This window comes from Callospermophilus lateralis, chromosome 2, assembly GCF_048772815.1.
Source record: "Callospermophilus lateralis isolate mCalLat2 chromosome 2, mCalLat2.hap1, whole genome shotgun sequence".
Lineage (NCBI taxonomy): Eukaryota > Metazoa > Chordata > Mammalia > Rodentia > Sciuridae > Callospermophilus > Callospermophilus lateralis.
The window spans coordinates 130,813,434-130,829,222 of record NC_135306.1 but is presented as its reverse complement, the minus strand read 5'-3'; the positions used below and the strand labels follow the sequence as shown (position 1 = coordinate 130,829,222).

Here is a 15,789-nt window from a genome sequence, read left to right as displayed (position 1 = left end):
CTTCCTTCCAGAAATGTCAGCAGTCTGGTATCTGACTCTGTTACTGTGGAAATAGCTTGACAAAGGTCAAAATCAGTTACCCTTCTTATCCTACGCAGCTCTCAGTGGCTTTTGTTTTTCTTTTCTCACCAGTAATTACTTTGCTGTATTACTTTGCTTTGTTCAATTGACAGAGAGTTACACATTTTTATGAGGTGTAGAGTGTGATGTCTTGATACATTCATACATGTGTCCTGGAGATCATTCTTCTAAGTGAAATAAGGCACAGAAATACAGAAACTGCATGCTTTCACTCATCTGTGGAATCTTGAATAGTGGAGCTCGTTGAGCTTATAGAGAGTGGAATAGCGTGTACCAGAGGCTGCAGAGGGCAGAGGACAGCTGGGTGGGAGGTAAGGGGAGAGACGGTGGCACAGTGTCCCAGTCACAAGGAGTAAGTTCTGGTATTCTACACAGAAGGTGATCATAGTTAAAATATTGTATAATTTCAGAAGCCTTTGATGCCTGCCTTCTTTCACTTCCTGGGTCCCATCCTTCTGGTTCTCTGTTTAGGGTTCAGGTTGTTCTCTTGTCTTGCTTTGATGATTTTCTCCCTTCTTCTCCCTCAAAAAGAAGCATCATTCACCATGATTCTCTCACACAGGATCTTTTTTTTTTTTTTTTTTTTTTTTTGTATTTTGAGACTGCTCAAATATAGTATTTTTGCCCTGTCTTCATTCCCAGGTTTCATATTCATCTCCATTTCCAGAACATGTTTGCATGAATATCCTGCAGCCTTCCTAGACTCACATAATTCACACTGAATTGATTTTCTTTCCCATTCCTGTTTCTCTTTGGGAATTCTGCATCTCAGAAATCATTTTGCTTTCTTCCTCATTTTCACTTTTACCTCCTTTTTACTTGTCTCCAGAATGAGTTCTGCCTCTTTTCTCCTTGAACTCTCTCTGGAACCATCCCTGCCTCCTCAGCCTGTCCTCACTACAGTAGTGCAGGACCCCTCATGGATTCCCCTCTGGGGTAGGTATTGCAGTCACCCTTGGTAGTTTCCACCTCAGCTCTCTCCTCACCACAATCCAGCATTCTCACTAGCACGAGAGAGATCTTTCTGAGGCACTGCCCAGAAACGTGGTTAAGAGCATAAACTTAGATAAGAAAGTGTTGGCTCTAGCTATATAATTTTGGGCAAATCACTAAACTTGAAGGTTAGTTTGGGGAACTGACTAAACTCATTGTTAAGGGACTTGGTCTACTTTCATTGCATAGTGTAGTGTTCAGTAGGATTATGGTGTGTGAAGCCTGCACACTGTGAGCCTGGGTGGACACCCCACCCCCACTTGCCACTTACCCCTTCTTCACTCTAGTATCATGGAGTCTGGCCTCATCCCACCTTTTAGCTCAGTTCTCTCAGCGCCCCCACCAGGCATCCTGCTGTTACTACCCCATTGGACACTGAATGGATGTCAGTCTTGGTGCAAGCTCACTAGACACCTGCACAAAGCCATCCAGTCCCTTCTCCCTCCACCACTGCATCAGGATCAAGTGTCATCTCATGGATGTTGCTTTCTGCCACACAGGAGAGCTGGCTCTTCTCTCTCTAAGCTCCTGCACTATGCCTCACAATGTTTTTAGAACACGTTTTTCTAGTAAGACAGGGATGGCCTTTGGAATCCTGGATACGTAGTACTGGCAAAGCATCTTGGGCCAAAAATGTGCTGTTTTTGTTTATTTAACCCATGGTTTATTAAATATTTAGGTTTTTTCCCTGCATCATTAAATTTGTTCTTACTTGAACAGATGTATTTTGTGATTTTCTGAAGAAGGAATCTTGGTAAAAATCTCTTTCTTCTTCTTTTTTTTTTTTTTTTGTAGTGAGTTGTGCTCTATTGCATATATATTGTAACTAGGGAGAGAAGAAACAAAATCGTGTCTTCCTCTCTGTCCCGAGAAAGGAACATTAAATTATTAGCTTGCTTCTTTCCTTCCTTCCTTCCCTCCTTCCTTTCTTTCTTTCTCTCTTTCTTTCTGTTTTTTTTTTTTTTTTTTTTTTTGTAGAGGGGGCTGAACCCAGGGATGCTTTACCACTGAGCTACATCCCCAACCCTTTTCATTTTTTATTTTGAGACAGAATCTTTCTAAATTGCTAAGGCCAGCCTTGAACTTGTGATCCTCCTTCTTGGCCACCTGAGTTTTTGGGATTATAGGCCAGCACCATTGCACACAGCATGTAGTCAGTTTTCAAAGTGGAAGACATTATTATATCACGAAAAGAATATTTTTAAAAGCTAAGAAACTGGGCAAGGAAAAGGATAAAATCTGCCTTAGGCAGCAACTTTGGGGGTGGAGTTCTTTTCTGTGCTCCATCTAAATATAACTTTTTTTGTGTGTGTGTGTGTGTGTGTGTGTGGTGCTGGGGATTGAATCCAGGGGCTTTGTGCATGCAAGGCAGGCCTAAATATAACTTTTTGCTGTACATTGCCCAGCTTTTCATGAGGTATTTCCAGGGACTGTCCCACTTCCACATATTCTTCATGGCCTTTCCTTGGCACTTCCTTTCTCCTGAAGCCTTCCCTGGTATGCTGGCCCAGGGACACAGTTCTAAGAGGTATATCAAGCAGAGTGAAGGAATAAATCTCAGGCTGGGCTAACTTCCAGTTATGATGCTTGGGAAAGTTGTTTAATCTCTCACAGCGTTTCCTCATCCATGGAGGAGATGATGATAGCATGTAACTGCCAGCTTTGTTGTCAAGATTAAATGAGGAAAATCATGTGCTTAGCGTATCATTACTTGTGCTTCTCCATTTACAGATAATGTGGTGATGAGTAAAGGTGAGGACTCTGCCTCTTTTGTCTTTGTATTGCCTGCAGTTTCTGGAACATAGGAAGCATGCCATGTGCACTGAATCAGTGAGGTCATGCATAAAGACTCTTGATAAAGGCTTCTCCAAGCTTTTTATCCACATCGTTAGTTGTACTCACCACTTTAAAATATGATTTCTGAGTTGTTTTTTAAATTTATTTTGATGACTAAAATTTCTTATCAAAATATAAAAATGCATCTTACATCCTTAATTATAATGCCCAGGCATTTTATAAATTATAATTCTAGTTCTGTCATTAGTGTCCAGTAAATTGTACAGAAAATGGGTGTTAATTGGAACCTTTGCCATTGAAAACAAACTTTTGGGATGATGAGAATGTTTGAAATTCAAGTTTAGGAAGGGAATGGAGTAGGGTATGCATTGACAGTTGGCAAGCCAGACACCGTGCTAGAGGTTTACCTAGCTTACCTCTCACCTGCTGTTATCCTCATTCCATAGAAGAGGGAAGGTGAGTAACTTCTCCAGTGTCACAGGGCAGGTACATGGAGGAGCTGGGGATCAGATTCCCATTTGTAGGATTTCTGGGCTGATTCCTTATAACATCATACCAGCCTGAATGTTAAAGATGGGCTTGCTTTTTTGAGAAATCTGAGGTCTACTCAGTAAAACGCTTGCCCTCATCTTGTGTATAGACATTTTCAGATTGAACACAGAAGTTTAGAAGCAGTTGTTTAATCATGGGGCAGCGAGCCTCAGTCACAGATAATGGAAATGCTTATTTTCAGTCAGCCCCAGGGGATCACTTAATTATGTATAGAACCAGCTGGAGGCAATTCTGAATCTGGAAGAAACCCAGAGAAAGTAGGATAATGACTTTTAAAAAATAGTGTTGCATTTTAAGAGATAATTAAAGGAATCAAACTGACCCTCAGATGTAAAAGACAAGTTCTAGTAATAAGCTGTGAAGAGCAGAAAGCCTTGGGGTTTTTTTTTCCCCCTCCACTGAAAAGATATGCTTATATATTCATCTGGGGATTTCTTTGTTGCTTATGAGTAAGGATGCACTGTTTCTACATTAACCTTTTTTCTCATTAATTTTGCATTTTATAGCAATATAATATTACTATATCTGACCTAAATCAGCCAGTGCTTGTTAGTCTGTTGAAAAGCAAGAAAAATCACAACACTGAGGCTCCAATTGTCCACTTGATGCCTGAACTCTGCTTTTTAACAGGTAACATTTATGTTTTATAACTGTCAGGCTCCTAATCACAGTCTTCTGAGCCTTAGCAATGGGCAGAACCGTGCCAAAGCACTAATTTAACTCATGGAGGATGGGTCTTTTAAGGAATTTATCCAGTAGTAAAATGTGAGGATGGAGAGTCTTTGGAATCTATTTCCTTTATCTCATGTATTTCACTTGTTACTTTGTTGCAAAGTAGGCCTCTCTATATTTTCTTACAGCAAACATGCTCTTTTCTGTTTTTTAAATTCAGTAGTATAGGAAGCAGTATGACTTTGATTTTTGTCATATGTTGTTAGCATGATGCCAAAATGATCCTTAGTTTCTTCTTGCATTAGCTTCGACAAGGTAATCCTCACCATATACTAGAATCTGAATAATTATCTCCAGTACTTCTAGTAATGTTTATCTAACTAATACAGTACAGCTAAGAAAGGAGGACTTTCTACTTTTTATGTATTTGTATTGGCTTAAATCAGTTATTTTATACACACACACACACACACACACACATTTTGCAGTTAGAAAAATAGGACTTAATCTTGGAATGGAAGGATGCTCATTCCTGGTTGTAGTGTCATATTGTAGCCCACCTTGTTGTTCATGAGCCACATGAGTTTATTGAACACTTGAAATGTGATGAGCTACATGGAGAGACTAAAGAAGGTTGTGCTGCAAATGCAAAATACAAAGAAAGAGGAAACTACTTGAGTAATGAATTTTGTATGCATGTAGAAATGATAATATATTGAATATACTGGGTTAAGTAATTCATATTACTTGAAATAATTTCATCTATTTCTTTTGGGCTTTTTAAGCACAGCTAACAGAACAACTTTAGTGACATGTAGCTTGCATGGGGGACAGTATTATCCTAGTGAATCTAGTTTAAATGGAAGAGCTTCAGGTGTGTTTGAGATAAATTGGGGCCGCAGCGTCTGCTCATGTTCCCACACTGTATTTGTTGACACTTCGTAGGCTTGACTGACCAGGCAACCTCTGATTTCCAGCTGATGAAGGCCGTGGCTGAAGAGACGCGGCTCAGTCCTTTGGGCCGGCAGCAGCGCTTGGCCAGGCTTGCTGATGACATCCAGAGGTACTGGATCACCTTACTGAGGCTGCATGTGTCCTGCCTAAGCCAAGTGTGTAGAATTGGATAATGTAAATGATGCTTCATTCTTTAGGCAAACATTTCATTTGTTGATTCAAAGAAAGTCTTTGAAATGTGTTATTTGGAGCCCAGAGATTTCATGCAAAATGCTCAGGAGTAGTGAGTTGAAGGGAAGAGGTGGGAGGCCGAGCTGGAGAGGCAGCACCACTGCAGTTAGACAGCTGTGCTTGCACATGTTTAATGAATTGAGGTCTGGGGAATTTTTTATGTAAAGAGCTATAATCTGAAATAAACAAACAAAAAACCTAAAACAAAAACAGAAGACAGCCAAAAACCATGACAGGCTTCCAGTATTCAGGGTCAGGAGTGCTCGGAGTGGCCTCAGGAGCTGGAACTGTAAGCTTTTACTACATAGACTTTAAATTTCAAGTGTCTTTGTCCATTTGTTCAGTCCATCTGATTCTCAGACTGTGCTCCTGCCCTTATTTACAACCATGTGGTGCAATGTGTGATGAGAGAATTGTGCTCCTTCCTGGGTCGCCTTTCTGATATCCTAAAATTGTGCTATCTCATATTATGGTCCTGTGTGGCTCTAGGGCACTTGAAATGTTGCAAGTAAACACATCCTCAATTAATAATATTTTGGATATACTAAGTTACATGTTGTATGTTAACAAATGATTTCCTTTGTTACTTTTTAACCTTTTAAATGTGGTTCCTAGAAAAATTAAAATTGTATTTCTATTGGGCCACATTGTTGTAAAATGGTCATTTTCCTTCATTATTTATTTATTTATTTACAGAATCGGGGATGAAACCAGGGCCTCACACATGCTAGGCAAATGCCCTACCACTGAGCTATATACCCAGCCCTTTATAAATTTTTTTTTTTTTTTAATTTTGAGATAGAGTCTTACTCAAGTGAGACCCTGGCAGGTCTTGAACTTGGGTTCCCCCTGCCTCAGCCCCCTGAGTAGCTGAGATTACAGGTACACCACTGCCCCTGGCCAAACAATTAATTTTCTTTAAAATTAAAAAAAATAATAACTTACAAAATAATTTGGATACGAATATAAGCAAATTGAGAGAAATAACTCAGTAATTATTTGTTAACAAATGAATCATATTTAGTGAATGGTGTGTATTTTTAAAAATATTTGCAAATGCACATGATACTATTCTTTTTCAGAAAATATTATAGTATCATAAATCATGTTTTATAATGTTTTCATTCAAAGGTTTTCTGGAATGTTTCCATCTGATAAATGTGCATCTCTGTTATCAGGCTAGTAGCTTTGTAGTGTCCATTTTATGACATACTTTTTAAATTTATTCTGGACATGCCCTGACTTAGGTCTACTGGAGAAATTCCCCTCTATCCCTTATTCTGGGCTGCGGATTATTTCTCCTGATATATCCTCCTGCCACCTTTGAGTAATGCCACTTACCTTATCCTATTTCTTGCCCAGTTATAGCCTTGTCCTCCCACTTTGGGAAGACAGTATATGAAGCAAAAATAATTAATTCAAAGGATTCAGTGTGACCAGATAAGACATAACCTTAATAGATGGATCTAATGAGCTGTCACAGAATGACAGTGGTTCCAACCTCTCTAAAGAATGAGGTGGAGCGGGACACAGCAGTACATTCCTATAATCCCAGTTGCTTGGGAGATTGAAGCCTGAGGCAGGAGGATCACGAGATCAAAGACAGCCACAGCAATTTAGCGAGATGCTGTCTCAAGATAAAAAGGAGATCGGGTCTCAAAATAAAATAAAATAAAAAGGATGTGGATGTGGCTCAGTGGTTAAGAGCCCCTGGGTTCAATGCCTGGTACCAAAAAAAAAAAAAAAAAAAAAAAAAAAATTGAGATGGAGGCTTAATAGTGATACAGAGGTGTGGATCTCATAATATCCTGTGAGTACCTGGCTTAGTGTATGCTGGATACTGTGTCAGAGACTGAAGACAAAGTCAGGAGCTTAAAGCACAGTAGAAATTACCCCGTATCACAGCGTCATCAGATTAAAGCATAACCTATGATTAAAGCTTATTAAGTTACAAGCCAATGTCTAATCAAGCATGAAAGACTGTCATTGTTAGTAATATTAATATTCTCCTCATAGCTAACCTGTTTGCCTGTCTATCCTACAGGTTTTCTGAAGCTTAAATCCTTATGTCCCCTTTATCATCTTCCATCCACTCCCAACCTACTGAATCAGATATTCCTAGAAGACCTCTGCATGTCCAGAGGCCCCCAAATGACTTCTTATTAACACATTAGTTATTGGAAATAATATCTGCATTGACTGAGCATATAACATGTGAAAGTCATTTTCCATATATTGTCATATTTAATCTATTATGTCAGCTCTCTGAAGTAGCTATTTTTGCCAGTAAAGTAACTAATACTTTGAAAGATTTAAAAATTTGCTAGAGATCACATATAAAGGTTAGACCTAGGATCTGGGGTTGTGACTCAGTGGTAGAGCACTCGCCTAGCATAAGTAAGGCACTGGCTTCAGTTCTCAGCACCACATAAAAATAAGTAAATGAGATAAAGATATTGTGTTCACCTACAACTAAAAAAAAGTTAGAAAAAGAAAAAAAGGTTCAACCTAAACCCAGGCTGGCCTGGCTTGAGAGCTCATTTTTCTAACCAGTGTGCCCCTCTGGAAGCCCTTTCCCACCCCTGCATCTCTCAGATGGGTATGCTTGTCCTTTAATTCTTTAGCGGGGAGCGGGAGAGGAGTCGAAATAGAAGCCAGGAATCCTAAAGACAGAAAATCAGTTCCCGATGAATTCAGTGAGTTATAGTTTTATCTCTAATGATTAAGAACCTTTAGAGAATCATTGCTCTTTTGACTTAAAACACTTCTTTCAACAGAGACAAGAATGCTCGTTTTGAGCTGGAGACCTGGGGACTGCATTTTGGAAGCCAGTTGTCTCTGACTGGCCGGGTTGTGCCTTCAGAGAAAATATTGATGCAAGACTATGTAGTGAGTACAATGGTTTTATTTTCATTTGAAATTGTTTACTTGAACATTTGTAAGTTTGATCCTTTGCCAGAGTAACTGGGTACTTACAGATATGTGTTGGGTTTCTTGGTGACTATGTCCCTGCCCTCCCTTTGTCCTAAGGCTCAGGTCCCCTCCAATTTCCATTTCAGTACAAATTTACTTTCATAGACTTAGTGGCACCCAGTGGACACGATATAGGTCTGTTAGTAATTAGTATTTCAGACAGGTGTGGTGGTACACTCCTGCATTCCCAGCAACTCAGGAGGCCGAGGCAGGAGGATCATGAGTTCAAAGCCAGACTCAGCAAAAGCGAGGTGTTAAGCAACTCAGTGACACCCTGTTGCTAATAGGGTTGGGGATGTAGCTGAGTGGTTGAGTGCCCCTGAGTACAATCTCCAGTGGCTCCTGCCCCTAAAAACCAGTATTATGCAATTCAACCATACCCACCTATTATTGGCTATTATACTACATGACTTAAAAATAAAAAAGCCATAGTTATTTAAGAAAATTCTGCTAACTGGCGAAGATTAATTTTACTAGACTGAGTTCCTTATACCAAAGTTAGTTTCTTAGTTGCTGTATTCATTGTGTCTGTTAATCTTTCAAAGTAAAGAGCTGTTCAGTTGACAAAAAAGTGAAGAAATTCTCACGGAGCCTATTCCCAAACATAGCCTCAAGAGACAAATCGGGGCTGGGGATGTGGCTCAAGCGGTAGCACGCTCTCCTGGCATGCGTGCGGCCTGGGTTTGATCCTCAGCACCACATACAAACAAAGATGTTGTGTCCGCCGAAAACTGAAAAATAAATATTAAAAAATTCTCTCTCTCTTTAAAAAAAATTTATTAAGAGACAAATCATTGCTCCTTCTAGGCTTTAATTGAGTAACAAACCTATTTTATGCAAAAATTGCACGTTATCCTACTTTTCCCCTTTGTTTTGCCCGTTTTTTAGGCCAGTTACATTTCATTTAGTTTAAAAGGCATTCTTGTCCTTATTTGGTACAATAAAATACATGTCTGAACTAATGTAACTGGTATTGAAAAAATGGGCATATTTTTCATCCTTTCTGTTGAATAATCTATCCAAATTAACAAAAAAAATTGATTGGAGACATTGAGAGAAAAAAACCTTTTCAAAACAAAGCAAATAAAACAGTAAACTATTACCCTACTAGGTCAGGGATCAGTAAAGAGAAGTGCAGTTTCAGATCCATATGTGAAGCAGGACTCCAGATATTAAATGATTCATTTTATCATCTCTGTGAGTAAAATCATATTTAACAGAACTTTTATTTCTTTTTCATTTTTGTATTTTTTGATGTGGAAATAGGTCACCTAGGGAGAATGGGCATTAAAATGGAAGAACCTGAACCCTAGAGGTAGGGGCTTGCTAGAAGTGACTATGTCATCAACTTTTTGGCCAATCATCATCATCATCATCATCATTATTAATATTATTTTGCAGTGCTGGGGATTGAACCCAGGGCCTATGTATGCCAGGCAAGTGCTCTACTGCTGAACCACAGCTCCAGCCATTGGCCAACTCTTTTCTAAAAGTCATAAAAGAAAGATTCATAGGCACATTGTTCTGGGTCTCCTTCCAGTGTCCAGGGGATGGCAGCAGGGTTGTAGGCAAGAAGACTGTGACTCTCTTCCCACTGTATGTAATGAACCTTAGTTCTGATGGAACTCTCTGTGGAGGGCGACCTGTTCCCTTTTGTTCTCATGTTAAGGTCACTTCCTGGTGCCGAGCCCCAGCCTGGCCACTTAAAGGCAAGGCATGTTGAAGATGCCTGGTGGCTGGAAATGAGTACTTGGTAGAAAGTGCCCTGGCTGGAACATCAGGACACTAGCATTCTCAATCTGTCACTGCTGCCAGCTGGCTCTACAGTTTCTCTCCACCGCAGCTTTTGAGTCTGTAGAACAAAGGAATTATGTTACATACATTAATGTATCCTGTTTGTTCCTAAATGTAGCTTTCCTGCCATAAGGTACAGTGTTAACTTCCCTGTAGGGCTTGACCATTTTGGTATGATGAGAAGAGTATCAATAATCATCATTTTCTATTTGAGATATTAGAATGCATAAAGGAAACCAAACTGTACAGCCTGTTTGCTACGTCACTCAAAATAGAGGTCATAGGTTCTTAGAAATGGAAGGGAACCTTTGAGATCTTTGGATCAGACATAGCAGAGACCCATGAGGAGGTCTTACCCAAGGTTCTGCATTCAGGGCCTGGCAGACCTGGGATGATTCCCAGATGCCCGCACTCCCAAGAAGCATCTCTGTGTTAAGACTGTGACAATAGTTCTATTCTGTGACAATAGTTCTATTGTGGCAAATATTGGCCATGTTTACACTGTATTTAATTGGTCTCTGAATAAATTTGTACAATCCTTTCATGATCATTTTCCTCAGTGTCAACCCGTGTCTGCTGCTGATTGGTCCAAGGATATACGATCTTGCAAGATTTTAAGTGCACAGCCTTTGAATAAGTGGTTGCTTTTATGTGGTAACAGAGCAGAAAATGTGATTGAGAACTTTCTGAACTGCTTGAGAAGAGTTGGAAGCCCCATGGGATTTAATGTGGCCTACCCCAAAATGTGAGAATATACTGAATTTTTCTTTCATGCATTGATTTGATTTGGTTAGAAGGTGGGAAGTAACGGCTGACGCATCTACAAAAGCTTATCTCAATAATGTTCCCTGACATAAAGTGCAACAAAATAGTCATAAGTGGATAGATTTTTGTAATGATTACATCTTTATTAAGCTAAAACGTATTTGAGGTTGATCTGTGTGAAATTTTGTTTTCACATTTCTTCTTAGGCAAGTCTCATGACCTCAAAATCTTTTCAGTAATAGAATAAATCCTTAATAAGTCCATATATTCTCTTCTCAACTTTTTTCTTCTTTCATACCAATTATTTAAAACTTAAGAACAAATAGGATATTTAAAAATAAAGTTGCATTTCCTGATTTACTTGATAAATTTTATGCTTTAACTTTTAATATAGAAATAGACCTAAAATAAGCATTTCTGATTCTGTTGCTATAACAAGATTAGTCATTTTTATAATATTCTGGTAACACTAAGTTCATTCATTTTTTTTGAACATTTGTTTTGTATCTACTGTGTGCTAAATACTAAACTTGTTTCAGGGGATGAGAAAGATGAAGAAAATTGCTTTAATTGAGTAAACACCTATGCAGTCATACTCAAAGTTTAACATTGTCTTGCTTTAAAAAAGCCATAAAGTCTGTTAGGCCACACTTTGTTGAACCCGATATGCTTAGAAAGAACAATGGTTACTTCTTTTTCTTTGTTGTAGTGGAGGTACCAGTGTCCTAACTGGCAGGTTGAGAAGTTAGTCTTTAAACACATAGTTACTAATTAATTACATCAGCAGCACAAGTATTGTTGAAAACTATAGCTATGCCCAAAGTCTCATTTTACACTGTAGTTTAGAATTCTCCTCTTATCAAATCTGTTAACAAATCGCCTGGTTTGAGTTTCCCCTGCTCTAGTTTCCCTTAACCAATGAGCTAATAGAGCAGGAGAAGATTATGAATGAAGCCACAGTATGAAGACCCCGAGCTTATATCACAGGATCTTTCTTACATGAATTCAGTGAACAAGCCCAGGTCATGTTCTTCCCTGGCCTTTTTTGTTTCAAAGCCCATATTTTATTTCCCCTCTTTTTCCCTCCAGTGAGGTATCCATTTACGTGTTTAGATTTTTATGCATAGCTTCTCTCAACTAAAACATTTGCCTAATGATTTTAGAAGGCATGGGCAAGAATAGTGGCTGAGCTGCAGTGCAGGAGTTTGAATTGAAAAAGTCAGGACCATCTAGTTGTTGAAATACTGCTTGAGGCCATTCTTGTCCATCTTAGAATCAGCAGTCAGGTTGGTGGTCCTGCCACCTGCTGGAGAAATTTTAAAAGGGCACTATTGAGCATTGGGAGAGTCCAATCATGCATATAAAAGAAACTGATTCTTCATAAAGAAACTGGACTTATAAATCCTGTGTGTGGGAGTTATTTCTGTAGCCTGTGGCCCCCCAACATACTGCTATCTAATTGATAAATAATTGCTGACTGATGGATTGATTAAGGCTAGATATTCCAGGCTCCAAACAAGCTTCCGGTAATGAGAAGTTCACCTCCCTTCCCCATTATGCAGATTAGTTGAATAATAAGGTCTCATTGACCTGATGATTCATGAAAATTTTATATTAACATTCTCACATGAACCTTATCTCGGACACTTGATATTATGTGCTTGTGATTTTAAAAGTTCACTTTCAACCCCATTTTGAACAACAGAAATATTAATTGAAAGATTCTTTACAATTGAGAAAATTCCATTTCCACCAAATTATTTTTTTGTGCTAATAAAAGTGATTACTAAATATTTTTTGGCATATCTTGTGGGAAAAACAATTTTAGACTCAAGGTTGTCATTTTTATTTAGTTTTTGTTTCCCCTAACATTACTAGTTTGCTATGAAAATTCATTTGTGGATAATGATGATACTTCATTGTTATTTTGAAACATTTTCATTTGTTTCAATAGCAAATTCATTCTATTAATAACATCATAATGCTTATGTTCCAAGAAGGGAATTAAATAGTTCATCTTTTTGTGTAGCATAAAAGTACAAGAAAATCCATCTGCGTTCCTTAGAGCTATCCAGCAACATGTGGACCCTGATGTTCAGTTGGTAAGTATAGGATACATTTTGGTTTTTGATAAATATTTTTTTTATTTTTTCTTTATATCTATGGTGTTGAAGGAACCTGAACATACTGTCCCAAATTGTGTTGCAAATCACTGCATTTCCCCCAAAGCACTAAAAAAAAAAAAAATTCATCTCAATATTTTATTCAATAGTTAATTTTCCTATTTTTAACAATTTAAAAATACATGTTTTTACCCCCATTTCAGCTTCTGTTGGGTGCCCCAGCATTTCTCCAGTATTTCAGGGGATTCTTTGAGGTTTGGGTCTTTCTTCCTTGCTCATGGTCTCAAGTTCGGGCTTCCTTTGAGTCCTTGCCACCTACTGGGTGTTTCATCTTTCATAAGTGCCATTTCTTCCTGCACCACACCACACAGTGGGACATCTGCTGTTGCCTCATTTCCCTAAGTTGTGCTGGAATGTGTGCCTGCATGTAGAGCTGACTTTGTAGGCTATTGGAAGCCAAGACATGATTAGATCATGCTCTAGCATTCCAGACAAGTTAAAATTGGCAGAATTTCTCAGCCTTTCGTATTTCCTGAAAATTCTACTCTTCTGTTATGCTTCTGCCTGCTCCATATTGCAGTGCTTTTCCTATTCACCCTGTTTCCTCTTCTCACCTTGCTAGTTCGCTCAGCCCAGCCCCCACCACTCCTCTTCATACCTCATGCAAACTAGTGCAGCCATCTCTGCTTCTCCTGTAATCGCAAAAGAAAATCCAAAGGATATTATATTAAGTAAAGAGATTTCTTACCCTACTTAAATAAAATCAAATTTACAGAAAAGTTGCAACATGTATTTAAAAGAAGCCTTTCATGCACCTTTCCAAATCCCTAATTATTGAGATTTTGCCATATTTGCTTTATCATTTCCGTTCTCTTTTTCTTGAAACATTGGAGGGTATAGTGCCCTTTACTCTTGAATACTTTATTGCATTTAGTGCATTTCCTATAAACAAGGTCAGTCTCCTATACTACCATGAGTCAACACAATTGTAAGAGGAAGAACTATCGAGAAGGGGATTTTAGGGCATTAATAGAATCAGATCAGGAGAGAAAATGAAGAGGAAGGGAAACCAAGGGAAATGGGCTAAATTGGAGTGTAACTCTGCAGAGCCAATAGCTGGTGAAAAGGCTTTTCAAGTGGTATTGATGCATTTGCCAGTGGCTTAAAGGTCATTTAAGGGAACTGTAGCTATGATAGTCTTATTTCTGAGGAACTTGGGGGCAGAGGGTATTAAGACAATCCATGTAGTCATTTCTTTAAAAACTTTTCCCAAACATAATGAAATTGATTTTATCTTCTGCTATTTTTTTTCTCTTTTAGGTGATGTGTATTCTGCCTTCTAATCAGAAGAATTGTTATGATTCCATTAAAAAATATTTGAGCTTGGACTGCCCTGTCCCGAGCCAGTGTGTGCTTACTCGGACTTTGAATAAACAGGGAATGATGATGAGTGTTGCCACCAAGATTGCCATGCAGATGACCTGTAAACTCGGAGGCGAGCTGTGGGCTGTAGAGATACCTGTGAGGACTGTCACAGTTTTCCTTTTAATGATCAATCGATCAATTAATCCTTAAATTAAAGTAGGAAATATTATCACATAATCCCAGAATTACAATTGTCCCTGGACATCCTTGGGGAGTTGAATCCAGGACCCCCTGAACATGCCCAAATCTGAAAATGCTCAAGTATTGGATATAAGATGGTGGTATTTGCATATAACTTTCACACACTTCCTCCCATATGCTTTAAATCTTCTCTAGATTACTTCTGATAGCTAATATAGTGTACATGCAAAACCTATGGTTACAGACGGCTGAGCATATTTGGTTTGTTCATTGAGCTGTACCCTGGGTTCTGTTATTCCCTGAGCCGAGATTCCCTGAGAAGGTGAGGCATGGTGCTCTTCTCAAGGAACTTCAGTTTAAACTTCTAACTTAACAATGTTCATTCCATGAGTGAGAATTTAGTTTGTCATAGACTTGGGGCAGGGCTTGATTTGGATCATTCCAGCTGCTATTTTAAAATCTATTCCCTGGCCTCCATCTTTACCTGATTTCACCAGAGTGCTGTCTCTCAGAGTAGCCTGGCACCCTGGGGGGGGGGGGGGGGCTTTCCCAGAGTTTGGTGCAGTGGCATAGTCCAGGTTCTAAAGCTCCTAAGTGTGTTGGGAACGGAGAAATTCCTTTTCTGTTTCCTGAACTGTAAACACCACAGGAGGAAGTGAGGGGAATGCTTCCCATTGCCGCCCACTTCCATACCCAGGTGCATAGTCAAGTGAGGATTCCTTAGCAATCTGCAGAACAGGAATGGAATTCCTCTCCAGATTCCTTTAGAACAGAATGGATTGACCACGTTCTTGAAATCTCTTTAGCCATTGGTGCCTCTTGCTCACCGCCATAGAGGATGATGGCTGTTTTGGACTACAGCAACTCTCTTAAACACAATATGTATCATGTTCTTCCTTCTTTATCTTTAACTCTGGTTTGCAGTTTAAAAATATGCCTCATCTGCATCTTGTTCTCTCTGACACAAAGTTTAATTAAATAATTTAGTAACTAGTCTTTTTTTAATGTCATATTAATCATTGTTGGGGGGAAATACTTACCCTATTAAATCTTAACAAATTTAATTTTGTAGTTAAAGTCCCTGATGGTGGTTGGTATTGATATCTGCAAAGACACATTCAACAGGGAAGTGGCTGTGGTTGGATTTGTGGCCAGCCTTAATCCTAGAATCACCAGGTACTTTTAAAACTACACTGACATATTCTTCAGTTAAATTGTTAATGTAGTTTAACTATAGAACATATCAGCCCACTTCCATATTTTATATACCAAAACTTATGGTCATAAA

The 15,789-nt window shown here is 38.8% G+C and overlaps 1 protein-coding gene across 1 annotated transcript in view; it reads left to right on the top strand.

Annotated features, from left to right (window-relative positions):
• The window catches only part of Piwil4 (piwi like RNA-mediated gene silencing 4), a 40,861-nt gene that overhangs the window by 16,148 nt on the left and 8,924 nt on the right, over positions 1–15,789 (top strand). Inside the window, exons 9-15 of the mRNA XM_076841980.2 lie at positions 3,930–4,053; positions 5,041–5,158; positions 8,058–8,169; positions 10,608–10,792; positions 12,842–12,914; positions 14,256–14,456; positions 15,574–15,677. Of these exons, the coding sequence (XP_076698095.2) occupies positions 3,930–4,053; positions 5,041–5,158; positions 8,058–8,169; positions 10,608–10,792; positions 12,842–12,914; positions 14,256–14,456; positions 15,574–15,677 (917 nt within the window). The remainder of the gene's footprint in view (positions 1–3,929; positions 4,054–5,040; positions 5,159–8,057; positions 8,170–10,607; positions 10,793–12,841; positions 12,915–14,255; positions 14,457–15,573; positions 15,678–15,789) is intronic.